The following is a 24,362-nucleotide window of genomic DNA, read 5'->3' on the forward strand; positions in this document are numbered from 1 at the left end:
ACGGCCGGCTGGCAAGTGTGGGTGTCCCTGTGCCCCCCTCACACCCGCATCCTCACTGCCCAGCGGTGTCCGCGAATGGACCCTCCCGTCCCACAATCGGCCAGAGGCCCGAGCACGACTGTCCCTGTTTCTCCCCATTTCACAGACAAGGTGAGTCCAGAACCGCTCGGCAGCTGGGCCCCTGCTGTGGGGAGTCACGGCTCAGGGTTTCACACAACAGATTCCGACTTCATCTCCAAAACCTGCAAGAACGTTAGTGCTGCCGCCCCTGCAGCTAAAACAGCTCAGACCTGGAGAGACCACGTGAGCAGGTAACAGCCTTGCGCGAGGGGCCGAGCCCCCTTGTCTGACCCGGAAGCTGGGTGCCCTGCGCCCAACCCCGAAGCACAGAGAGAAGTGCCCACGGCACGGCCTGGGTGAGACCAGTGGCAAGTAAAACTACCCCCACGGTTAGCTCACAAAAGATTCAGAACGTACGTACGGGGAAAACACTGGAAGAAATCCCACAGCAATCACTGAGAGGTATAATTCCCGAAGGGTTTCTCAAAACTTCTTCACTGTGGTTATACGACTTCGGCATGTCTTTAAACTATAAAACATTTCGGCCGATGTTAGACAAGTGGTAACAGCTCCAGCTCTGGGAAAGATCTTCTAGAATGTTCTCTGGGGCAGGGGTGGGCCTGGCCACATCCGGAGCTCACCCCTGCAGGGCCCCGGGGTCGGGGGTCTTCACACCTGTCCTCAGAAGCAGGGTCTCACCATCCTCTCTCTGTGTCTCTGTCTCTCTGTCTATGTATGTATTTATGTAAAACAAATGCACGTATAGTTATTGTGCTGACTGCATTTTCCCAGAGTAAAAAACGAAATTATCTTTCGTCAATGTGTATTTGACTAAACTGTGAAAAGATATTTCTATGAAGCCTCGGAAGTCAGACCGAACAATGGATTTGAAATGTTTACACAAACAGCACTGTGATTTGTAGGAACTGGTGAGCGAGCGGACAGGCAAACAGGCCGATCAAGCCCACATGAAGATGGGAAACAAAATGCCTCAGGGAAGTTCGTCTCAGGGCTCCCGTCCTTTTCAGACTTCTTCAAGCTGACTTAGCAGGAGAACCGTAGGCAAATAAAAAAGTCCCCACAAACCAGGGAGGTAAATCCTTTCACCGAGTGGCGTCCGGGGCCCAGAGCAGCTCGGGCTCCAGCTCCGGGGAGCGTGAGCGACTCGCCCAGAGCTGGGAGAGACCCCCCCCCCACCCCGCCCTCCCCGGCTGCTGGGCCCCCGCCCCGGCCCCTCCTCCCGCTCCTCCCTCCACCCCTCCCTCCCTCCTGGGCTGAAACTCTGGCCGAAGGAGAGCAGAGACAACTCTCTCTGTCTCTCTCTCCCCGGCCACCGTCGCCAGCCCACCCTGCCCGCGACCCCGCTCCGTGGTGGCCCGCAGGCCGGCGACATGAGTCTGCCCCGTGTTCTGCTCCCCCTGATGCTGCAGGCCTGCTGGACCACCGCGCAGGACGATGCGGCAGTCTCGAGGGCCATCGCCTTCCAAGGTGAGTGGACTTGCCGCGTCTGGGACTCTGGCGTCGGCTGCCGGGCGAGGCCGGCCTGGACCAGGCGTATCAGCCGTGCTGCCCCAGTGGGACCCCAGCCCCTTCCCTTGCTGCCCGAGCGCTCAGAGGCTGTGCGGCTGGCGCAGGACCCCGGCAGGAGGAGGCTGAGCCCGCCAGCTCCCTGAGCGCCTGTCCTCGGCCGGTGCTGCCGCCTCTCTGCCTCTCAGCTCCCTTTGATTCCTTGCCGGTGGTCAGTCAAGAAACACGTTTACCTGTTCCCACCCACCCTTTTCTGAAGGTCATGCCCCCTGGTAGTTTTAAATTCAACTTGGAAACGCGGTGAGAAACCGGCCTCAGCTGTGGTGAAGGGCGGACTCCTCGCCCTTCCCGGAGGCTCGGAGTCTGAGCTGGTGCAGGGGTGGCCTGGCCGGGGAGGTGGCTGGCGGAGGACTCACCCGGGGAAGGTGGGCTCGGGGCTGAGCTGCAGGCCCCGCTCCTCCCGTGCCCGGCCCAGACTGCCCCGTGGACCTGTTCTTCGTGCTGGACACCTCCGAGAGCGTGGCCTTGAGGCTGAAGCCCTACGGGGCCCTGGTGGACAAGGTCAAGGCCTTCACCAAGCGCTTCATCGACAACCTGAAGGACAGGTAGGACCTCCGTCCTCTCAGGGGGCGGCCGGCCCGGGGTCGCCCCCGCCGTGGCCCAGCAGGCAGGGCTGAGCCTCAACCTGCTCGGCTGCGTCCCCATCTGAGAAGGGAGGTGTCGGCCGGGCCACTCGAGTCCCCTCCCCAAGTCTGAGTGGTGCAGATGGGCCAGGAGACAGCTGAGCTTGAGACGGAGCAGGCCGGTCAGCCGGGAGGGCGGAGGGGGCACTGCTGCTGCCTGGGCCCCGGGCCCCAAACTCCGAGGAGGAAACAGCTCCCCACCTCTACGGCTGAGCGGGCGTGGGCAGCTGACCGAGGCCCTGTGGGTCCGCCCGGTGTCTGGAGGGGGCGCTCCTCGCCAACCACCTGGACGCTGACCACCGCCCAAGGGGACGGTCAGAGCCCACACCCCGGGCCCGAGGTCCCAGGGTCCCCCGTGTCCAGTGTCCTGGTCGGAGGGGCCACCAGCCCAGTCCTGGGTTTGGGGGCACCACGCTCCATCCATCCATGCATCCGCTCACTCACCGGGGGAGCCCCGGGCGGTGGGTGTGGCCAAGCACAGGACACGCCTGCAGGGGGGCGGGTCAGGGCCACGGGGGTGGGGGAGGGCTCAGCTCAGACCAGGGTCCTCCCCCTCCCTCACCTGCACAGGCCCCTCCCCTCGTCCCACCCTGTCCCTGCTGACCCACCCACCCACTGGCCAGCTGACCCAGGCGCCGAGCCTCCCACCCACCAGAAGGGGCCGCAGGGATAGAGGACAGGTCTGCCCAATGCAGGGACTGTGGGACTGAAGCCCCAGACCTCCCGAGGTGCCCGGGCTTATGAGGCCCAGGGAGGGCCCCGGCGTGGATGTGCCTCGGGGAGCGGGCGCCAGGGCAGCCCTGCAGCCCGTCGGGCCGCTCCAGGGGGCTCTGGCCCTGCGCCTCCGTTCTCCCGCCTGTGAACTGGGGGGCTCTTCCTGCTGTCGGCGTTGGTTCTCGGCAGGGGGCCTCCGTCACCCGTCTGCTGATGGGCTGGGGGCCTGGCCACCCCCGGAGACCATCGACTGAGGTGCCCGGGGCAGAAAGAGGAGGCCACTCAGATCCAGGGGTCCCCACCAGTGTCCCTCCCCTGCCACTGTCAACGGCCCCACTGCTGTCCATGGAGGGTCTGCCCCCCACCCCGTGGCCCTGGAGCAGGCTCTCGGCACACAGCTCCTCATCTGAGGCCCTGGAGAGCAGGGGACACGGTGGTCACTAGCTGGCCGCCCCCGCCCCCGCCCCATGTGGCCCCCGGCGCCGGGACCCAGGGTCTTAGGGCCGCTCGGGAAGCCCAGCCCAGGGCCCACAGGCCCTTCCCTCTCGGGGCGAGACGGGACCGGCCGTCTGTCCACCTGTGATGTGGTGGCCGCCCTGCCCTCGGATGGACACAGCAGGGGAGCGGACCTGGGTCTGGGGAGGGCCGCTCACCTCCGCGGGGCCCGCAGGTACTACCGCTGTGACCGCAACCTGGTGTGGAACGCAGGCGCGCTGCACTACAGCGACGAGGTAGAGATCATCCGCGGGCTCACGCGCATGCCCAGCGGCCGTGACGTGCTCAAGAGCAGCGTGGACGCGGTCAAGTACTTCGGCAAAGGCACCTACACGGACTGTGCCATCAAGAAGGGGCTGGAGGAGCTGCTCGTGGGGTGAGTGCCCACTGCCCACCCGGCTCCCGTCTGCGGCCCCGCGGCCCTCAGAGGCTGCCTCACCTCCCTGGTCACAGCCTGGTCGGCCAAACTCCAGGGCTGCCCGCTGGCAAGCCAGGCTCTGGTGCCCAAGGTCCCCAGGACCAGTCCCAGTGGCCGAGGGGGTCGTGCTGCTGACCACTGCCCAGCCTGCGCCATGGCTGCCGAGGTCGCTCTCCACCCCTCTGTCCTTCCCTCCAGCGGTCCACCGTCTTCTCAACCACTGAAGGCAGAGGGGACCTGAAATGTGATCCCACAGAACTCTATTTTCTGTTTTAATGTCCTTTCCTATAATCCCACTTATGGCCGGATCAACACAGAGAAACAGGAAACACTGCCTTGGGTCTGGGTCTCCCTCCAGGGTTTCTAGCCCCCTGCCCCTTACCTCCAGTCTAGGGGTCTCAGCTCTGCGGTTCCAATGGGGCCCTGGGCTGACAGGGTCAGTGCTGGCCTGAGGGGGCCATGCTGGGTGGTCTCACCTCTGCCGCCCCCTGCAGGGGCTCCCACCTGAAGGAGAACAAGTACCTGATCGTGGTGACCGATGGGCACCCCCTGGAGGGCTACAAGGAGCCCTGCGGGGGCCTGGAAGACGCCGTGAATGAGGCCAAGCACCTGGGCATCAAAGTCTTCTCTGTGGCCATCACGCCCGACCACCTGGTAGGACCCCTGCCGGGCCTACGTTGGGTGGGGGGGGGGCGCGGGTACAGGCACAGCCTGAGGGACGGGGGGCTCCAGGGGAGCAGAGGTGGGGAGGGGCCCGGCGCGCCCACCGTCCCCAACGTTCGCCCTCGTTCCGGTCGCATCCACGCCAGGAGCCACGCCTGAGTATCATTGCCACGGACCACACGTACCGGCGCAACTTCACGGCGGCCGACTGGGGGCAGAGCCGTGACGCGGAGGAAGTCATCAGCCAGACCATCGACACCATCACGGACATGATCGTGAGCGCTGCCCCGCCCTCCCCGCCGTGTCCAGGGTGCCGGAGATCCTGTGCCTGGGAATGAAAATTAATTTGACTTTTCTCTTTCACTTTTCAGAAAAACAACGTGGAACAAGTGGTAAGGCCCCCCTCCCCCACCCCCGCCCCGCGCCATAGCAACACCGGCGCCCGTTTCTCCACCAGCAGGCTGAGCGCGGGCGGCCGGTGTGGCTGGGCCTGGGCTCTCTGACGTGTCCCCCTGTCCCTTTTTCCGCAGTGCTGTTCCTTCGAGTGCCAGGTGAGTGTGCCCCCCCCGCCCCGGGCCACCCCGACTCTGCCGCCTCGCGCTCACCCTTCTCTTGTGTCTTGCAGCCCGCCAGAGGACCTCCCGGGCTGCGGGGCGACCCCGGGTACGAGGTGAGTGGCCGCGTCCTGTCCGTGCTTTCCTCCTTGGGGTGTGGGGGGAAGCCTGGCAGAAATGTCCCTGCAGCCTGGCACCCGGGTGCTAGGGACGCGCTGGACCCCAGGCAGCCGTCCCGAGCGCCCGCCGCCCGCCTGCTGCGCTGAGCACGTGCCCCAGCCGCGGGAGAGAGTCCGGGCACGGTGACCCCGCGCCGATGCGGCGGCCACGGGCTGCCGCGGGGTGGGGCCCGCCGCTCCGGCCTCTGCCCCGTGGGGGAGGGAGTGGCCTTTCTGGAGTGACCACCCCTGTGGCTTCGCTCCTGGAGGTGGGCCCCCCGTGGGACGGGCGAACATGGGCCCAAGGCCGGGACTGCTTCGTGCGGAGGTTTTGGAGAACAAAATTAGTTCCCAGTATTCACAACCTGGGAGCTTGCTCGTGGAAGTCCAGATTTCTGGCTTTTCCTAGAAAGTGTCAGGTGCAGGGGCTGTGGGGCCACACGGCTACCTCCCCTGGGGGGCTCTGGCGCCCCATCCACCCCGCCCGCCCCTGGGAGCCCAGCACAGCAGCGAGAACGGGCGGAGAGAAAAGATTCAGGGGTCAGTCCAGCCGGCGCCGGGCAGCCCCAGGGCCCGGTGGGGTGTGTGGGAGGGGACCGTGGACCTGACCACGCAGATCCCAGGATGGGCCACGAGAAAGGTGCCTGAAAGCCACGTGAACACTAGGGACCGGATGGAATAGCTTTTTTGTTAGCAAGTAGAGGGTCCTTCTCACCAGCTTTCTAGAAATAAACGGAATTTGTCCTCTAACCTTGATCTGCTCTGTATTCCAGGGAGAAAGAGGGAAGCCAGGGCTCCCGGGAGAGAAAGGAGACGCCGGAGACCCCGTGAGTGCCAAGGCCCTGACCAAGGGGGATGGGGGCGCTGAGAAGCCCGAGGCCAGGGAATCAGGCTGCGGAAACTTCCAGAAGGATGGCTGGTTTCTGAGCACCATCGCCATGTGGCCTGACCCTCAGAGGACACGGCCCCCGTGGGTGGCGAGGACCAGGGCGCACACGGCATAGCCATCCTTCCAGCACCCCCTGCCCAGGAAGACTCCTCATGCCCCTCAGGCCCCCCCACAGGCCCACCTGCTCTCAGAAGATGGGGGCAGGGGGCAGCCAGCAAAGTCCCAGGGCCTCTGCTTCAGCCACGGCCAGTCTCCCCCTTCCCCGTGGCCCCGGGAGGGCTCTGGACCTCTGCCTCCCTGGAGCTCCGCTGAGAGCCCCCAGGAGGCGGGGGGAGGCCTTCATAGCAGGGCGCTTCTCAGACGCAGGTCAGTGACCAGCCAGCCAGGTCTCTCCAGCTGACCGGGCCTGAGTAAGGTGGAGAGCAAGCGGGCTGGACGGGGGCTGCCCCTGCCCCCAGGGGTGTCTCACGCACCCCTTCCTCTGTTTCAGGGAAGGCCTGGGGACCTCGGACCCGTCGGCTACCAGGGCATGAAGGTGCGTCTCCCCCGCCCTACCGCGCCTCTCCTGGGGCCTCAGGGCATCGGGCCTGGGGCGCCCCTCACAGCCCCCTTCCCTCCTCTGTTTGCTGTCTAGGGAGAAAAAGGGAGCCGAGGGGAGAAGGTGAGTGACATGAGACTTTGGGGGGCGTCCCTCGGGGCACAGAGCGGCCCCTACTCTGGGCAAGGACGATGCTGCCTGTCCCCGGCGTGGCTGGGCTGCGATGAGCTGGGTGGCGGGGAGGCGCCCTCCTTGGGGACCTCGCCCCACGATGGGGAGACCAAGCCCCTCACCCTTCCTTTCTGTCTCCTCAGGGCTCCAGGGGACCCAAGGGCTACAAGGTGAGTGTGGCCGTAGGGGCGCGGCCGGTGGGGACACTTCCCTGTGGGGCGCGGTCTGACCTTGGTCTGACCTTCTTTGGTTTTTGCACTTTGCAGGGCGAGAAGGGGAAGCGTGGCGTGGACGGCGTGGACGGCATGAAGGTCACCCTCAGCTGGGGGAGGGCTGGAAGCGGGGCCCGTGTTTCAGGAAGGGACGGTGGGCAAGGCTGGCCACCCCAGGGAAGGTGGGTGGGTAGGGGTCTCATGTGTGGCCACCCCTGGGCAACTCTGAGGCAGCATGAAAGGCAGGAGACATCTCCTGCCAAGCCCCAGGTCCCAGTGGACCCCAAGCCACCTTGCCAAGCTCAGAGCGTCTTCTGCCGGGTGGGGCTTTCTTGGGAAGGGGGTGGATGAGCCAGAGCTGAAAGGCTTGACCACCAAACCCGCCTTCCTCCTTGCAGGGGGAGACGGGGTACCCTGGCCTGTCAGGCTGCAAGGGCTCGCCTGGATTCGATGTAAGTCGCTTTCTCTCACCGACATTTTAAGACTAAGTCCTCAAGAGTGAAAGTTGCCTCAGCCCTCCTGCTGACACGCTGAGAAGTCACACGGGCCATACCACGTGCAGACCTGCCCTTCTGGCTTGTCACTCACGTGTGTGCAGCCCGGTGGCTGCGGCTTCAGAGTGTGGTCTGACTCTGCGTCCTCTCCCCAGGGCATCCAAGGACCCTCTGGGCCCAAGGGCGACGCGGGTGCCTTCGGACTGAAAGGAGACAAGGTCAGTAACTCGAGCCCGCGGGGGGCCAGGCTGGGGCTTTACAACCCACCGAGCATTGAGCAGAAGTCCCTCCTGGAAGCAGGTTCTCGCCCCTAGTCTGGGGGCCAGGCCCCGCCGCCCATGGGGGCTGAGGCCTCGCCACTGCCCTTCCCGGGGCCGTCAGGGCTGCGGGTGGGACCCTCCGCCCCGGGGAGTGCTGGTCCCTCAGCCTCGGGCACGTCCGGTGCCCATCACGCCACCGCCCCTGCTCGTCCATCTGCGGCCTCTCGGGTCACCTCAGGAACGTCCACGTAGCCCGCAGCCCGCGGGTCAGCCCGGAATCGATCTGCTCGCGGGAAATCTAAACTCAGGAATAAACAGGGTGATGTTGCAGTGGGCGGAGCAGTGAGGCGCGAGGACGTCACGTTTTGGGTCTAATTCAAATCTGTTGCTGGTATTTTCTTCAGCAACAGGAAGTGCTGGGAAAGTTGGAGCAGTAACATGAACTCTGCCCCAAACGCGTCCTAGCAACGCACATGTCCTGGAGTGTGGGCCGAGGTCCCCAGCCTGGCAACAGTGGGCCTCCACTCCTGAGGGCCGGGCTGGCCCCTGTGGTGGGCGGCGTTTGAACCCAGGAGGCGGGTTTTGTGTGGAGATGTGGGTGTCTGGGGAGGGTCCTCTGCGTCTGAGGCGCCTGCAGTCAGTGAGGGACGGCGGCCTGAAGCCTGGGTGAGCAGCGCCAGCGTGGGGTCACTGGCCCCCAGGACGGCTGGGCATGGCCTCCTGAAGGCTGACCCTTGGATCTTTCCAGGGTGAGTCTGGAGCAGACGGGGAACCTGGGAGGCCAGGGAACACGGGGCCCACCGGAGACGAGGTGAGCACACACACAGCCCCCCGATGCAGCGGGGTGGGCCCCGGCCCTGGGAGGGGCCTCAGGGTCAAGGACAGACAGTCTGCAATGTTGTCCCCAGGGTGAGCCCGGAGAGCCTGGTCCCCTGGGAGAGAAGGGAGAAGCCGGCGACGAGGTAGGAGCCCTCCCCCTCCTGCTGCCCGAGCCTCAAGCAGAGTTCCCGACGCAAACTAACACTCGTGTTCATTCCTCTCAATCGCAGGGAAACGCGGGACCAGACGGACCCCCCGGAGAGAGGGTGAGTGGAGGTGCCCTGGGCCTCACCACTTAGTGGCAGACGTGGATGGTGTGACCAGCCCTGGGGTCCCAGGTGGACAGACCCCGGAGAGCGTGCTGGAGCCAGTGGGACCCCAGTCTCTGAAGGACGGGGCGTGAGATGGAGGGACTGCAAGTCCTGGTATCTGCTGGGGCGCCGGGCCCTGTGCCCAGGCCTCGAGCCCCAGCCCTCACCGTCTGGGCTGCAGCCTCACCGCCTCTGCTTTCTCCACACAGGGCGGCCCTGGGGAAAGCGGACCACGGGGGACCTCAGGCGCGCGGGGCCCGAGAGGAGACCCGGTGAGTCACTGTTCCTAAAGCTGGGACCCCATCCCCTGGGGGCAGAGACCGGGGCCAGGCCGGGGTCAGGCCATCAGAATTACAGGACACGCCACCGAGGCCCTCTGGCCCCTAGATGCGGGCGACCCACGCGCTCGCCTCCTATCTCCCAAATATACACCCCCGACACACACTCCGTGTATGGGAAATGCAGCAGCTCATGCCCTTGGGCCCCGCCCAGACCTCCGAGCTGCATGGGCCCGGGCCACCTCCAGGGCCTGGGAGGCAAGGTGAGCTGGTGCGGCTTCTCCACTCACCACGGATGACCAGGGAGCAGCCGCCTGAAAAGTCACCCAGACACGCCGTGTAAGCACGTCCTCTGCAGCGTGGGTACCACCTTCACGCCGGCTGGCCCGGTGTCTGGCTCCACGGGGCTTCCCCGAGCTGCGATTATTCTTTAGCTTGGCCTTTATTTAGCTGCCCAACTTCACACTCTCGCAGCTGACTCAGCGAGCCCCTCCCGCCGCACATCTGGGCTCTTCCCCCAGAACTCCGTAAACATTTTGCAGACGGAGCCTGCATTCTTCCGGGGACAGTTTCCCTTTGTTTCAACTTCAAGAGCAGGAATGTTGGAACCGGCCCAGCGGCTGCCGTTCCCTCACCTCAAGGCCCAGCGGCTGCCGTTCCCTCACCTCCAAGGCCCAGCGGCTGCCGTTCCCTCACCTCCAAGGCCCAGCGGCTGCCGTTCCCTCACCTCCAAGGCCCAGCGGCTGCCGTTCCCTCACCTCCAAGGCCCAGCGGCTGCCGTTCCCTCACCTCCAAGGCCCAGCGGCTTCACCCTCAGGGGCCACGCTGGGCTTTACTCTGCCACGCGGTTAAGCGGGAAAGGCTGGCGGGACCCAGGGCGTGGGCACCGAGTCAGACTCTGCCCAGCTGGAGGGGGGAGCAGGCCTCACCCTATGGCTCCGGGGTTAGGAGGCAAGGGTGCTGAGCCCCAAGCCTCAGAGGCGGCTGGCCCTCTACCTGCTGGCGGCGCAGGCGACGCCGCTCCCCGTCCGCAAGAACGGGACACTTCTCCAGGCTGTGCTCTCCCCCTGGGGTGACACTCGGCCGTAGGGGCAAATGCTTCTCCTCCAGATGCGTGTCTAAGGCGTCCCGATGGGGAGAGTGAGCTTAGCCAAGGCCAAGGTCAGGGGGAGAGAGGTTTGTCTTTCTGACCCCGCCCCACCCGGGCCCCCCCAGAACCCCACGCCCCACCGGGCAGGGGTGGGGAAGGACAGCAAAGCAGGGACGATGTAGCTTTGACCCCCTTTCCGAGCCCAGTCCTTCAGGTCAGGAAACAGGACTGAAGGCCAGGCTGTGCCTCCAAGAAGTGCCCTGGACAAACGGCGGGGGAGGTACGGCCAGCCCCACCCAGCTCCGGGCCCCGAGGCTGGGTGGACGATGAGATGCCTCCCGGCCTCGGGGGGGCTGCTGGCCCCTTGTCGTGGCCCCTTGAAAACACAAGTCACCTGATGGCCAGGCACGTGGCCACATTGTGGGAAACACGTGGGCAAGCGTGAAAAGGAAGGACGAGGCCGGCCCACAGCAGACAGCGGCCCTTCCTGGCTGTGTGGGAGCTGCCGGGCCCCCGGCCTCGCCTGGTGGCCACCCGGGGCGGCTGCCCTCTTCCATCTGCACCTCAGCAGCTTTTCTTCTCCAGGGCGAAGCTGGACCCCAAGGTGACCAGGGACGAGAAGGCCCCGTTGGCGTCCCCGGAGACCCGGTAGGAAGCCCGGCTGCTGGGGGGCAGGGGGGGAGCTGCTGCCAGTTTAGATCAGCTCACAGATTTAGGGGGAGGTCTCTTTTCTCTTCCCACCTGGGGTGCTTCCTGCAGGGGCATGGCCTGGAGACCTTGGGATGTCTGGGGTCGGGTGGGGGGCCAGGGTGGCTGGTGCAGATTGGTGAGCTGGGCCCAGGGGAGCCCTGTCTCAGGGTGGGCGCCTGCCAGGACGCAGCCCTGAGTGTGCAGAGCCCCATGCTGCCCCCAGCTCTGCCCTCAGAGTGAGGAGGGGTGCCCTGGCTCGGCTGGTGCTGGGGGAGGGCAGTGGGCTTGGAGGCCGGGCTGGGGCAGGCAGGGGCAGGGCAGGCAGCAGCAGGGGCATGCTGGAGTCGGGGGACCCTGGGGACCCCTTGGCCTGGCGGAGTGGGGTCATGGGGGACTCAGCCCAGACAGAGGCACCCCACATTGGAGACAGGGTGTGTGAGCCTCTCTCAGTGTTTGGAGCCCAGAGGTGAGATCCTGGCTGGAAATTGATTTGGGAGTGTTGGTGCACAGAAGGTTCTAGAATTCCTGGATGTGACCTTCTAGAGGTCATGCTGGGGATGAGGAGGAGAGTGGAGGCCTGAGGAAGCAGCGGGCTGGGTGGAAGGCGGGGGCGGGGGACAGGCAGGAGGCTGTGAGCGGCTGGGGGTGGGGCACAGGTGAGACCACCCTCCCCAGGGGGCATCATGCCCACCGCTGCTCTCAGCCCATCTTCTCCAGACCCCGGCCCGGGGCCAGCCCGGGGGTCCACGAGTGGAGGGCGGGGACAGGGTGCACGCAGAGGCGAGGCAGGTTGGGATGCAGCCGCCCTGGGCAGGCCTCGGGCAGAGGGACACCGCTGGTGGCCAGTGCGTCCTGGCAGAGGTCAGCAGGGCCTGCTCGAGCTCCAGCCGGCCCTGGGGGAGCACAGGAAGGGGGGGCACAGCCTGGTGCCGCCCTTGTTATGGGGGTGCCGGCCATCCAGCGGGAGACAGACCACACGCAGTGAACACGTAGCAAGCTGACCTATGTGCGTGCTGAGGACGCCTGGCTGCAGACGTAGGTCCCGCAAGGCCCTCGACCCCGCCCGCCGCCTCCCGCGGGGTGAGGGCTGCCCCAGGGTCCACGAGCCCCTGGGGGCCCCTGCAATTCGGGGTGCTGCCGGGCTGGGCATCGGCCGGCTCTGCCGCTGACCTGCGGTGCGGCCTCTTCCTTGGCGCCCTCGGAAGCGTCTGCTTCCTGCCCCTTCTCGCCCCGTTGACTGTAAGGAGATTGTCTGCAGTATTTTGCTTTACAGAAAAATACTGTAGAGTTCCCTGGTGGCCTAGCGGTTAGGATGCCGGGCTTTCGCTGCCGTGGTCCGGGTTCAATCCCTGGTCGGGGAAATAAGACCCCGCAAGCTGCACGGCAGGACCGAAAAAAAAGAAAAATACTGTAATAAATATCAACATCCATCTGCCGTTCAGTCAGCTTATCTGTCCATCCGTCCATCCATCCATCCATCTCTATCCGTCCATCCATCCATCATCTATGTACATATGTGCGCATCTATCCATCTATCCATCCACCCACCTGTCATCTGTCTGTTCATCTATCACGCATCTGTGGATGGATGTGTCCATCCGTCCATCCATCCATCTACCCACCCAGCCGTTCATCCATCCATCCATCCTGAAGAACTTCCAAGGCTATGTCCAGAATGTAAGTTCTTAGCAGCAAAATTTCTTAGCCCCAGTGGTGTGTGTGTGAGTTGATATTTGCCAAATAATCCTACCTACTTCTCTATCTGGCCCCCACTCACACTCCCCCAAGAGTGTGAAATAGGACGGCTCCCACACTTTGCCAAGATGAGCTATGATCAGACTCCTGATGTGAGCTTTTTCTCCCCTCTTGCTTTGACTGTTTGTGGGTTTACGGACCAAGCGCGGTCTCTGCCAGGCTGTTGAGGCAGCTGTTCATTTCCCACCGGCATCTGTGTTTCCCATGTTGATGGCGTGGGGCTCCATCCACGGGGCAGACATTTTGTCGGTTGTCATCTGCGTCCTGACTTTGTCTATGGTACCTTGTGGTGAAGGATGTCCTGCTCGTTTACAAAGATTTGCAAATGCCCTCACCCCTTTTAGTGTATTTTTTGCTTACGTCTTTGATTTGTCTGGAGTATAGACTGTGGGGCTGGAAGAGAGGTGAGCTTGGCCTGCTTGACATTTTCGGAGAACGGCCAGCCCGTTGTCGCAACATACATGACTGCAGTCTTTCCTGCTGATTAAAATGCACTTCCATCATGTTTAAACCCCCTCACCTACGTGTGCCCTTTCTGGTCTGGCTGTCGCACACCCCTCCTCTTTCCATTTCCACCCAGTTCCCACGACTGTAGCTCATGTGGCCTCAGGCCGGGCTGGGGCGGCTTCCTGAGCCCCTGCCTGGGCCCCTGACTTTCCTGGACAGGAATCAAGGAGCAGTAGCTGCTCCTGGCCGGTGCTGCCAGGACAAGCTGCCCGGGTGACCCGCGTCTTCCCTGTGGCACCTTCAGGAAGTTATTCAAGACTCTAAAGGCACGAAACTCTAAAAGCAGGAACCGACACTGGGGTTCACGGGAGCATCCCAGCAGCATTAGTTTTCAGAGCGATGATAGTCACCGCAAAGAAAAGGAAACGACCAAGAGTGTGGGGAGAGAGGGAAGCCCCACCCCAGGCGGTGGGGACCCTGGGCGCTGCCGGGGGCGGCTGCCCCCTTTGGGAGGGGGCCCTGTGTCCCCCCAGTCTGTGAGCGACCGGAGACGGTCCCCTCCTGACCTGTGGCTCCCGGCCAAGGAGGCGCTTGGTCACCTGGACATTCAACTTCTGGGCCTCCAGGCTCTGGCTTCTGTGCCCCGCGCTCCCAACCCCATCACGGACCCACGACCGACTCCAGGCCCAGCAGGAGGCCGGCTCCGACCCCAGGGTCCATGCAGAGAGTTCTGGGAAATATGTTTTCCCAAATCCCAGGAAAAGGCAGTGGAGAAACTGAGGACAGGGTCCCGTCGTCCCGTGGCGGGCCCAGCCGTCAGGCCTCGCCCGTCCCACGTCCCACCGCGGTGGGCACCCCCTCCCACCCGCGAGGGTGCCAGCTGCCCGCAGGGACTCCGCCCGAGTTTGGTCTTTCTGTGTCTTAGACAAGCCCTTGAGTCCCAGTTTCCCAGGAGGTGCCACCCGGGACCAGGAGGTGCCGCTCTTCTTGCCCCGAGGCAGGTCTCGGGGCCCCAGGCTGACCCCCTGAGCCCCCGTGTCCCCGTGGCCAGCGTGCAGGGAGCGTGACGCTGGCGCTGGCCGAGGCGCACAACCGCGCCAGCCCCCGAGCCGTGGCCACGGCCGGACCCCTGCCCGGTGCGGGGCGGCAGCGCTGTAGCAGCCTCCTGGCCGGATAACGGGCGTCGTGCACATTTGTGATGGGAGGGCAGCCAGGAGAGAACCCATGAGAAGTGCCGCCTCATGACGGGGCCCAGGGGACGGGCCTCTGAGTCCAGGGTCCTGTTGGTGGGGCCCAGAGGGGCAGGCGGGCCAGCAGCCCTGAGTGACACACGCTTGCTCTCCTCGCTGGGGCCTGGCTGGGGGCGTCTGCGCAGTGCTCGGGGGACCGAGAGCCTGGACCCGGGAATGCAGGGGTCACCTCCAGAGAGGGACGGGGATGGAGCAGCCAGCAAGTGCGGGGTCTGGGGCCTGGGGGGCTGCTCTGGGGCAGAGGGAGACCGATGGCTGTGTCCTCTCTCTGCAGGGTGAGGCTGGCCCCACTGGACCGAAAGGATACCGTGGCGACGAGGGGCCCCCAGGGACCGAGGTGAGGAGCCCTCCCCTACCCCCATCCTAGGAGGGGCCAGCCCTGGACCCAGACCCCATCCCTTACCCAGCGCTTCCTTAGGAGATCCCCACAGGCTCCTTACCTGTTAAAAATGTTTCATTTCACCTCACAGTATATGTGACTCTTAGGACATTTAGAAAATGAAGAAAACTACAAAAAGAAATCTAAAACACCCACCCAGAGATAAACAACACGAACAGTTTGGCTTATTTCTTTCCAAATTTCTTTTTTCTTTCTTTGCATACTGTGCCTTATAAATTTGACTTGGTAAGGTTTTTTTGTTGTTTTTCTCATCATGAGCTCAAACCTTAACGATTTTTCACCACGTTGTTGACGTGCTCCCGTTGGCCACGCCTGTAGCTGTATCTGCTGGTTCCTCCACCCCCGCCGGATGGGCTCTCGGGTTTGAATTTCCTTCAGTGACCCCGTGCGTTTCTGTCCCTGTTCTGGTCACCTCGTCCTCGGGTCACTCCCTGGGTGGACCACTGGGCAGTGCCTCTAAGGCCCTAAGGTTACACGGCCCCCCAGGATTATTGGTTTAAAAACCCTTCTTTTAGTCATTTCTGTGCTGCGTGAAGACATGTTATTTTATTTAATTGTCCCTCTTTCCTCCAAGAGGCCTTGCGCCTCTGAGCCTGTGTGGCTCGCTGCCTGGTGTCCACTTCACTTTCCCCTCCTTAGGGCCCCGGAGGAGCCTCAGGGCCCCCAGGACCCCCCGGAGACCCCGGGCTGATGGGCGAAAGGGTGAGTGACGCAGGGCACAGGGCACAGCCCTGGTAGGGGGGCTGCCTGGGACCCCGGAGTCCAGAAGCGGCCGGCCTGGGCGAGGCCCACAGTGACCGGACGCGGTCTGCTCTCCCAGGGTGAAGACGGCCCCCCCGGAAACGGCACCGAGGGCTTCCCCGGCTTCCCTGTGAGTGCCCCCCGACCCCCCTTTGGCCAGTCGGGCGCACAGGGTCTCCGTGGCTGGGATTGCCCCTCGCGGCCCCCCCGCCACGTCAGAGCCTGGCGTGACTGTCCCACCTTCCCTGCAGGGCTATCCGGGCAGCAGGGGTCCTCCCGGGATGAATGTGAGTACACGCCCGTCCGCCCTGTCGGCCCCTGGAGCACACGTGCACGCTCGAGCACGCCGCTCCCGCGCCTGAGCAAACACACACGAGTGCAGAGGCACACACACGTGCAGACACTCACACACGTGCAGGCGCACTGCCCCCGCAGCCCAGCTGTCGCCGAGGCCCCCCCGCCTGCGTCTCCGTCTCTGGGAGCCCCGCCCGGGGCCGGGCGGGGTGCCCCTGCTGACTGACACTCCCCCCAGAGTCCTGCCCTCCCCAGGGGCCCAGGGCCGCAGCACCCACCCCAGACCCTGGGCCCAGCTCCCCCTGACCACGTTCTCCCCTGCAGGGCACCAAAGGCTACCCTGGCCTCAAGGGAGACGAGGGAGAAGCCGGGGACCCCGGAGAGGACGTGAGTGCAGAGCCCACCGCATGCTGTGACATCCCGGGTCAGCCTCGGCCTCAAGGGCCCAGACCCGGAGGGCTGTGGTGGCTCCGAGGGCGGCTGGGCCCCCGGGGTCGAGGGTGCGGTGGGCAGACTCGCAGCAGGGGGTCCAGGGGCTCCGGCCACGTGTGGCCGTGCCTGCAACACCGCGCTGTCCTTCCAGAACAATGACATTTCTCCCCGAGGCGCCAAAGGAGCAAAGGGCTACCGAGGCCCCGAAGGCCCCCAGGTGCGTCGGCGGGCGCGGGCAGGTGCCCCACCCGGAGGCTGCAGAGGCTGGGGGGTGGGGGGGGGGAGAACCTGGGAGCCAGGTTCTGGGGAAGGGCGCGGGAGGCAGGATGAGGGGGAACGGGCAGTTTCGGGGTGGGGGGCTGAGCAGGCAGGGGTGGGCAGAGAAGGGGAGGGTGGGTCTCCAGGTGAGGCGTGATGGGCACGGCAGGGCCCAGGGCGGTGCCTGGGTGAGGCTGGGCACCCTGCCCCTCGAGGTGGCGCCATTAGACCCACAGGGACACTCTGCCCCGGGCAGTGAGCACCCACAGACCACCAGGAAAGGGCACGTTAGACAGTTGTCGCCCCCCGGACGGCGGTAGCAGGTCCCCCAGCCCTTAACGTGCAGAAGCCTCAGCTGCCCCTAGTGTTCGGGGGGCCCTAAATGGAGGTGGGGTCAGCCGAGGGCTCCCGTCAGACCTGCAGCCCAGGAATCGGACAGGGCCCCAGCGTCCACCCTCTCCTGTCCTTTCTCTGACAGGGACCCCCAGGACACATGGGACCACCAGGGCCAGACGTAAGTGGGGTGTCTGTGAACATCCTTGGGGGCCAACCGCTCTGGCCCAGGATCCTGTGAGGGTGGGGAGGCGTGACAGCAGCAGGGAGCCATGATGGCCACGGGGGGGACACGTGATGGCCACAGGGGGGCACATGGTGGCCATGGGGGTGTGATGGCCACAGGAGACATGTGATCGCCATAGGGGCACATGATGGCCATGGGAGGTCATGCGATGGCTACTGGGGGGACACGTGGTGGCCATAGGGGAACATATGAAGCCAGGGGGGCACATGATGGCCACAGGGTGGACATCTTATGGCCACGGGGAGACACGTCTTTGCCCCCACAGGAACATGTGATGGCCACGGTGGGGGACACGTGGCCACATGTCAGGGACCACATCAGGTGCTCATGACCTGCAGGCAGGGGCCTCACAGGCAGAGCAGGGCACGCCATGGGAAGGGAGACACCCTGCCCAGCCCAGCCCCTCTGTGGTCCCAGCTGTGGTCCCAGGGACGGGGACCTGGGAGGCTGGCCTCACCCCCAGAGCCTGGGGCAGCCCTGGAGGGGTGGGTCACAGGAGGGCCTGTTCTGTCTCATGGGAGTGTCTCACCCCCTCCCCAGGAATGCGAGATTCTGGACATCATCATGAAAATGTGCTGTGAGTATCTCCACCTTTGAGTAACTGTCCGAATTAGAAGGAACGTCCTGCCATGGTGCTGGCCGGGGTGAGGCAGGCAGGAGGGCAGGCGCGTGCCCACCCACGAGAAGGTCCTTGCGGAGCGGGCAGGGCTGGCTGGAGGGTTTAGGCTAAACTGCCACGTAACTTCCTCTTTCTCCTCTTCCCAGCTTGCTGTGGTGAGTGTCACTCTTCGCCTGGTGTTTTTAGCTTTCGAGGGGACTGACCCTGTGGGTGGTGGAGCCCCTCGCCCACACCCCCACAGCCCTGGGGTGCCGGCCCAACTCGTCCTCTCCCCGGTCACTCACACAACCAGGCACGGGGGGACGGGAGTTCTCCCCAGTGCCCCCGGGTCCTCGGGGCCCTGCCCCTTGGGGCGGCCCTGCTCTGGAAGGGGTCCCGGGAGGGGCCCCGAGGCTGAGCCCGCCGCCGCCCACAGAGTGCAAGTGCGGCCCCATCGACATCCTCTTCGTGCTGGACAGCTCCGAGAGCATCGGCCTGCAGAACTTCGAGATCTCCAAGGACTTCATCGTCAAGGTCATCGACCGGCTGAGCAGGGACGAGCTGGTCAAGGTGAAGTGCTCACCCTGGCCTCGCTCGAGGACGGAGCTTCCCAGGAGGGGTCCGTCCTGACACCAGAGCGGAAGGGCCGGGTGCTGGGGGCCGTGGGACGGACGCTCTGTTTCTCGAAAGCCGAAGCCCCCAGCCCACCAGAGCATGAGAGTCACCCCGGGGGCCCGGAGGCCCGGGGGCTGGTCCGGCCTGGGACAGGTGGTGGGTGGGAGGGTGGCCCAGGAGGGGCGTGGGTGCCTCGGGGGCCCGTGGTGGGGGCCGCTCGTGACCGCGGCTTCTGTCCCCGTGCAGTTTGAGCCTGGGCAGTCGCACGCAGGCGTGGTGCAGTACAGCCACAACCAGATGCAGGAGCACGTGGACCTGAGGGACCCCAACATCAGAAACGCCCAGGACCTCAAGGAGTGAGTGCGGCTGCTCGGAGCCGGCCCACGCATGGTCCCCAGCGGCCCGCCCAGCCCTGCCCCGGCCCCCTGCCCCGTGCCCTGCCCCCAGCCCTGCCTCCATGCCCCTGGCCCCCTGACCCCCCCTGAGGGCGGCGCCATGGCCCCACAGAGCCATCAAGAAGCTGCAGTGGATGGGCGGAGGCACCTTCACAGGCGAGGCCCTGCAGTACACCCGCAGGCGGCTGCTGCCCCCCACCCAGAACAACCGCATCGCCCTGGTCATCACGGACGGCCGCTCGGACACCCAGAGGGACACCACCCCACTCAACGTGCTCTGCGGCCCTGACATCCAGGTGGGGCGGCCTCGTGTCTGCGCTGCCGCCCTTGCGCCCTGGGGCTCGGGGGACGGTCCCCACCCGGGCCACACCAACACTGTCCCTCCCCCCAGGTGGTCTCCGTGGGCATCAAGGATGTGTTTGGCTTAGCCGCGGGCTCCGACCAGCTCAACGTCATCTCCTGCCAAGGCCTGGCGCCCCAGGGACGGCCGGGCATCTCGCTGGTCAAGGAGAACTACGCGGAGCTGCTGGACGACGGCTTCCTGAAGAACATCACCGCCCAGATCTGCATAGGTGGGTGCGGGCAGGGCCCCCCTCCGCCCAGACGTGGTCCTGCTCTCCTCTCACTGCGACCTCCGGCCACGGGAGCCACACACCCACGGCCAGCAGCACGCTTGCCGCTCCCCCCAAGCCGCTTCCCACTCTTACCCGAGGAGGCCACGGCCTGGCTCCTTCGGGGCCCAGCGTCCACACAGGCGCTCCCCCAAGTGTGGGCTGCACCGTATCTCCCGCCCTTTGTCCTGGAGCCATGGGCACACGTGTGTGCTGGGGTCTGAGGCTCGGTGCACCCACAGGTGCAGGCCGTGCTTGGCCTTGGTGCCTGAGACCCCTCAGAGGTGCCCACCTAAGAACATACTTGCCATGTCCATCCAGGCCTGGCCCAGGGTCAGAGCTGAGTCCACGGTGCAGACAGCTGGTCGGCAGCCAGAGAGAGCTGCAGGGTCCGACTCGGGGCCCTAGCCCTCCCGGTGGGCGTACTCAGCCTCGTCCAGGGACAGCGTGGCCTGGGGTCTGAGCTGCGGACCACCCTTCCTCTTCTCTGAGCCTTGGTTTCCCCATTCTGGGAAGGGGGGGCGCCTCACTGGGCTGGTGCCCGGGGGACCGTTCTGTCCCGCAAAGGCCCCCTCTTGAATAAAGGACACCCCTCCTGGTGGGTGGAGGGGGGCCAGCCGTTCAGGAGCATCAGCTGTGCTTCCGTGGAGATGCCAGGTGTCCTCTTGTTGGGGGTTTACAGGTGGAACAGCGGTCTCTGAGATCGCTGCGTCCATGCTGTGCGGTTCTCTCTTTTACAGACAAGAAATGTCCAGATTACACCTGCCCAAGTGAGTGCCGGGGGAGGGGGAGGGGCTCTCGGGGGGGGCACCGGGCGAGGAGGGTCCGGAGGCCACAGGGTGGGTGGGGCCAGGCTCCCCAGGGCCTCGGTGTGTGCTCACGGCCGCCCCTGCCCACAGTCACCTTCTCCTCCCCGACCGACATCACCATCCTGCTGGACGGCTCGGCCAGCGTGGGCAGTCACAACTTCGACACCTCCAAGCGCTTCGCCAAGCGGCTGGCCGAGCGCTTCCTGACGGCGGGCCAGACGGACCCGGGCCAGGAGGTGCGCGTAGCGGTGGTGCAGTACAGCGGCACCGGGCAGCAGCGGCCGGAGCGCGCGGCACTGCAGTTCCTGCAGAACTACACCGTGCTGGCCGGCGCCCTGGACACCATGGACTTCTTCAATGATGCCACCGACGTCACCGACGCCCTGGGCTACGTGACCCGCTTCTACCGCGAGGCCTCGTCCGGCGCCGCCAAGAAGAGGCTGCTGCTCTTCTCGGATGGCAACTCGCAGGGCGCCACGGCGGCCACCATCGAGAAGGCCGTGCAGGAGGCCCAGCGCGCAGGCATCGAGATCTTCATGGTGGTGGTGGGCCCCCAGGTGAATGAGCCCCACGTGCGCGTCCTGGTCACCGGCAAGGCGGCCGAGTACGACGTGGCCTTCGGTGAGCGCCACCTGTTCCGCGTGCCCAGCTACCAGGCGCTGCTGCGTGGCGTCTTCTACCAGACGGTGTCCAGGAAGGTGGCGCTGGGCTAGCAGCCGGGCCACCGCCACTGAGACGGAAAGTGAGAAGGGGACCCGGAGGTTCCTGACCCACCGATTAGCTAGGTTTTTTTAAAGGAAAAGCTTGAAAAGCCGTGATTCAGCGCTCTGTGTTTTGCCAGCCCCTCTGAGCGGGGTGTGGCCGCCCTTGACCCTGGGCTCTGCCGGCCCCCTCCCGCCACCCACCTGAACCCGCACCTGAACCGTCCCGCCTCGTGCTGCCCATCAGGGTCCCCTAATCCCGAGTCAGAACCCCTAAGCCTGGTTTCTCTTTCCTTTCTGGGGTCAGCTGTCACCGCCTCCCCTGCCCCACTCCCTCGTAGCTTTACTTCCCCGCTGCGAGTCCTCCAGCATCCTTCACGAAACACTCACACCTGAAGTCAGGTCTCCCGGGAGCTCGCACGCGACGGTGAGCCTGAGCCCCGGTGAGCCGACCCCTCTTCCCGAGGCTCCTGTCACTCACCCCAACCGGCAGAAAACGTGACTCCTCGGCCCTGTGTCCCGAAAACCCCAGAGCAAAGGTGCTGTCCTGCCCTCATCCCCCCCCCCAGGACGCAGAGGCCTCGCCCGCCACCAGGGGCAAAGTGATGCATTTCATCAAACAAGCCAAAGCTCTTTTTCCTCAAGGAAGTGATTGGTTCTACATTTTACTGAAGGCCTTCCTGGTACTTTAGTTTTACTTTTACTCCTTCCCGTGTTTTTTCTCAACGGTGTCCATGTCGGCGACTTTTCCAAATAAAGGCTTTCACTCTCCTTTCCGCGGTCATCTGTCCGGGGAGTTAAACCCACTCGGCGTTTGCACTTTGCACCAACAGGACTCAGAGGTGCTTGGGGCGCCCCACTCAGAGCCAGTAGAGGTTCCTCCCCCCTCTTCCAGGTCTGGGGCAGGAGCCGGGAGGGGCCCTGACACCCTGGGCTGCAGAATCAGAAGCGGATTCGGGGGGGAGGGCAGCTGGAAGAGCCAGTCAGATCCGACAAGATAAACCCCCAAAAGGGCCAGCTTCCCAGCACCAAACACCAGCTCTGGCCTTCTGGAGGGGCTGGCAGATTTGGGCCTGGATTCAGAGCAGTGAGAGGGCCTCCCCCAGAAAGGGTGGGGGGCTGGGGGGGCGTGGGAGGGGCTGCAGCTGAAGAAAGAAGGCAGGAGTCCGATACCCTTTGGCATCGGGGTCAGGAGAGGCGGGTGGGGCCTCCGCGCGGGCCTAGTCGGGGGCACCTGGCTAGTGTCCTTGGGTGGGGCCGCCCTTGGGGCGACGGCACCCCACCCCGACCCCTCACGCAACGGGGCCCTGAGAGCCGAGTGCCGGGCCACGGGGGCCGCGTGACTCTGGGGGCAGCAACACCCGTGTAGAGGGAGGGGTCAGGAGTCTCCCTAGGGGCTCAGCCCCTGCCTGATGTCACACTCGTCTCCATGGGAACCTGACAGCTGCTGGCAGTAAGTGTCCACTGCCCCGCTGACACCAGAAGGAGCCCCGGGCTGAGGGGTGACCCCCTCAGCGGCGTGACCCCCTCAGGGGCGTGACCTTGAGCCAGTCACCTTCACCTCAGTGTCCTAAGCCTCAAATTGGGCTCGTAACAGGGACGCACCCACCCGAGTCCTCACCCCCTCACATCACACGCTTCCCCGTTTGGGGCCAAGGCAGCTCGAGCCCCCGGACGTGGCAGCGGCGGGGAGGCCGAGGGCTGGCAGGAAAGGGCGGCTTTAGGGAAGCAAGCCCGGTCAGGGAGGGGGCGCCGGGGCTCCTGGAACCTCTGCAGGACCCCCGCAGCCCCCACCAGGCTCAGGCTCCCTCCTGGGGACCCCAGGTCTGCACCCAGGTCAGAGGACAGAGGCATGGGTCTGGGGGCTCCCCCCACTTGCAGGCCTCCCCACCCCGCCTGGAGGTGGTCACCCCAGGGACCTCTTCCTGAAGGACAGTGAGAAATCAGAAACTTCCCCTTTCAGAGGGCCGCGCCTTTAATCCGTGAATCACCTCTCTAGCTGGAGTCCCTGGCTGGGACCCGGGTCGAGCGCCTCTCCTCGCCTCCACAGCCAGATAAGGACAAGGATCCGCCTTCTTTCTGTTAAAGCTACCGTGAGGGGAACCTCCGGCCCAGCACGCCCACGTCCCTTCCAAGTCTGTAAAGGAAATGTTCTAGACCACCACGTGAAGCCCCGCAAACCAGTGCAAAGCCAGTTGCCCCGCTCCTGTCGGTGGGTCAGGATCCCGCTCCTTCCTGGGCCCTGTGGCTCCGACACCCCCTCGACTCCCTTCTGTGCACAGCTGGGGCTACAGGGCACCGGGTCGGCCGGGGGTGCGGAACACCCTCAGGGGGCCGGCCGCCCCCTATTTGTCCTGACCACACTGCCAGGGGCAGCACCGGCCTCTCTCCTGGCTCCTCCTCCCGGGAAGCCTGGGCCTTGTAACGGGATCCCAGGGGCGCTCGGAGGCCCCCTGCCAGCTGCCCGGGACCCGTCGGCAGGCACGGAGCCGACAGGGCACACGCAGCCCATCTCCGGGATCCCTTTATTCTGACCCAGCCCCGCAATCCATCCAAGTGTGGGTTCAGAGGCCCGGATGTGTGTGAAATCGACCTCGGAGCTGCGGCCTCCACGGGGTCCTGCCCGGACGGCAGAAGGGCTTCGGCCTCACCTGCCTTGGTTTGTGTTTTGTGACTCTTTTTTGGTCGTCCTTTCACTTTCAAACTCCAGACACGCTGTCCTGGTGTGCGTTCTGAACATGGCCTTCGTGGCATTTAACCCCGTCTGATGGTCTTTGTTTTTCATGGAAGAGTCGATCACCTTCACGTTTATCGTTACAGCCAGTGTTTGGTCTTTATGATGCGTTTTTGAAGCTGAGAATGGTCAGGAAGGAGCACTTTTCCGTCCATGATTTTTGAGGGCCGGCGGGAGGCTGTAGGTCCGAGGGCTGCTGGCCACACAGCTCACTGATCGAGACCGCGGGCCAGCCCTGCCCTGGGCACCTCCGCTCGCCATCCCGAGTCTAAAGGAAGTGATGCCCTCCCGGGGCAGGATTTTAAGTTCAGCTGCTCCTCTGTCTTTTGGCTGCGGGGATGACGACACTTACGGTCCCCGGAGACTGAGAGGCCCTCCTCCAGGGAAGCCTGGATGGCCGCTTGGGGAGCAAGGTGAGCCGGGACGAGCCGCCGCCCACGGTCAGGAGGGGCCGTGTGGCGAGGGGCGGCGGGAGGTGGCGCGCCCACGTTAGAGCCCCTGCAGGACCCTGGAATCCCTCACTCTTCCCTCACAGCCCGCCACACCACCCTGAGCCCTGTGCCAACCAAAGACTCGGGGAGAATGTTCTCCTGTCCACAGGAGAAAGGACAGCAAGCCAAGGCCCATCCACGCCACAAACTCCACGCGTGACGCCACAGAGCACGTGTGAGCTGCACACACATCGTGCCGAGTGAAAGACGCCAGACTCACACGTGCT

General features: G+C 64.9%; 1 protein-coding gene across 1 annotated transcript; it reads left to right on the forward strand.

Moving 5' to 3' along the window:
- The first annotated feature begins 1,333 nt into the window (after window positions 1–1,333).
- COL6A1 (collagen type VI alpha 1 chain) lies at window positions 1,334–21,681 on the forward strand. Its single transcript, XM_059921753.1, has 35 exons — window positions 1,334–1,548; window positions 2,063–2,192; window positions 3,655–3,855; window positions 4,392–4,551; window positions 4,707–4,835; window positions 4,932–4,952; window positions 5,091–5,111; window positions 5,186–5,230; window positions 6,046–6,099; window positions 6,652–6,696; window positions 6,796–6,822; window positions 7,014–7,040; window positions 7,137–7,181; window positions 7,481–7,534; window positions 7,732–7,794; window positions 8,585–8,647; window positions 8,745–8,798; window positions 8,886–8,921; window positions 9,176–9,238; window positions 10,920–10,982; window positions 14,751–14,813; window positions 15,516–15,578; window positions 15,697–15,747; window positions 15,869–15,904; window positions 16,236–16,298; window positions 16,495–16,560; window positions 17,080–17,115; window positions 17,722–17,758; window positions 17,947–17,955; window positions 18,216–18,349; window positions 18,641–18,750; window positions 18,902–19,085; window positions 19,181–19,361; window positions 20,141–20,170; window positions 20,300–21,681. Exons 1-35 carry the CDS (start codon window positions 1,452–1,454, stop codon window positions 20,920–20,922), a joined length of 3,084 nt encoding a protein of 1,027 aa, XP_059777736.1. The 5' UTR covers window positions 1,334–1,451; the 3' UTR covers window positions 20,923–21,681.
- Window positions 21,682–24,362: the final 2,681 nt, after the last annotated feature.

The sequence above is a fragment of the Balaenoptera ricei genome, chromosome 4 (assembly GCF_028023285.1).
Source record: "Balaenoptera ricei isolate mBalRic1 chromosome 4, mBalRic1.hap2, whole genome shotgun sequence".
Lineage (NCBI taxonomy): Eukaryota > Metazoa > Chordata > Mammalia > Artiodactyla > Balaenopteridae > Balaenoptera > Balaenoptera ricei.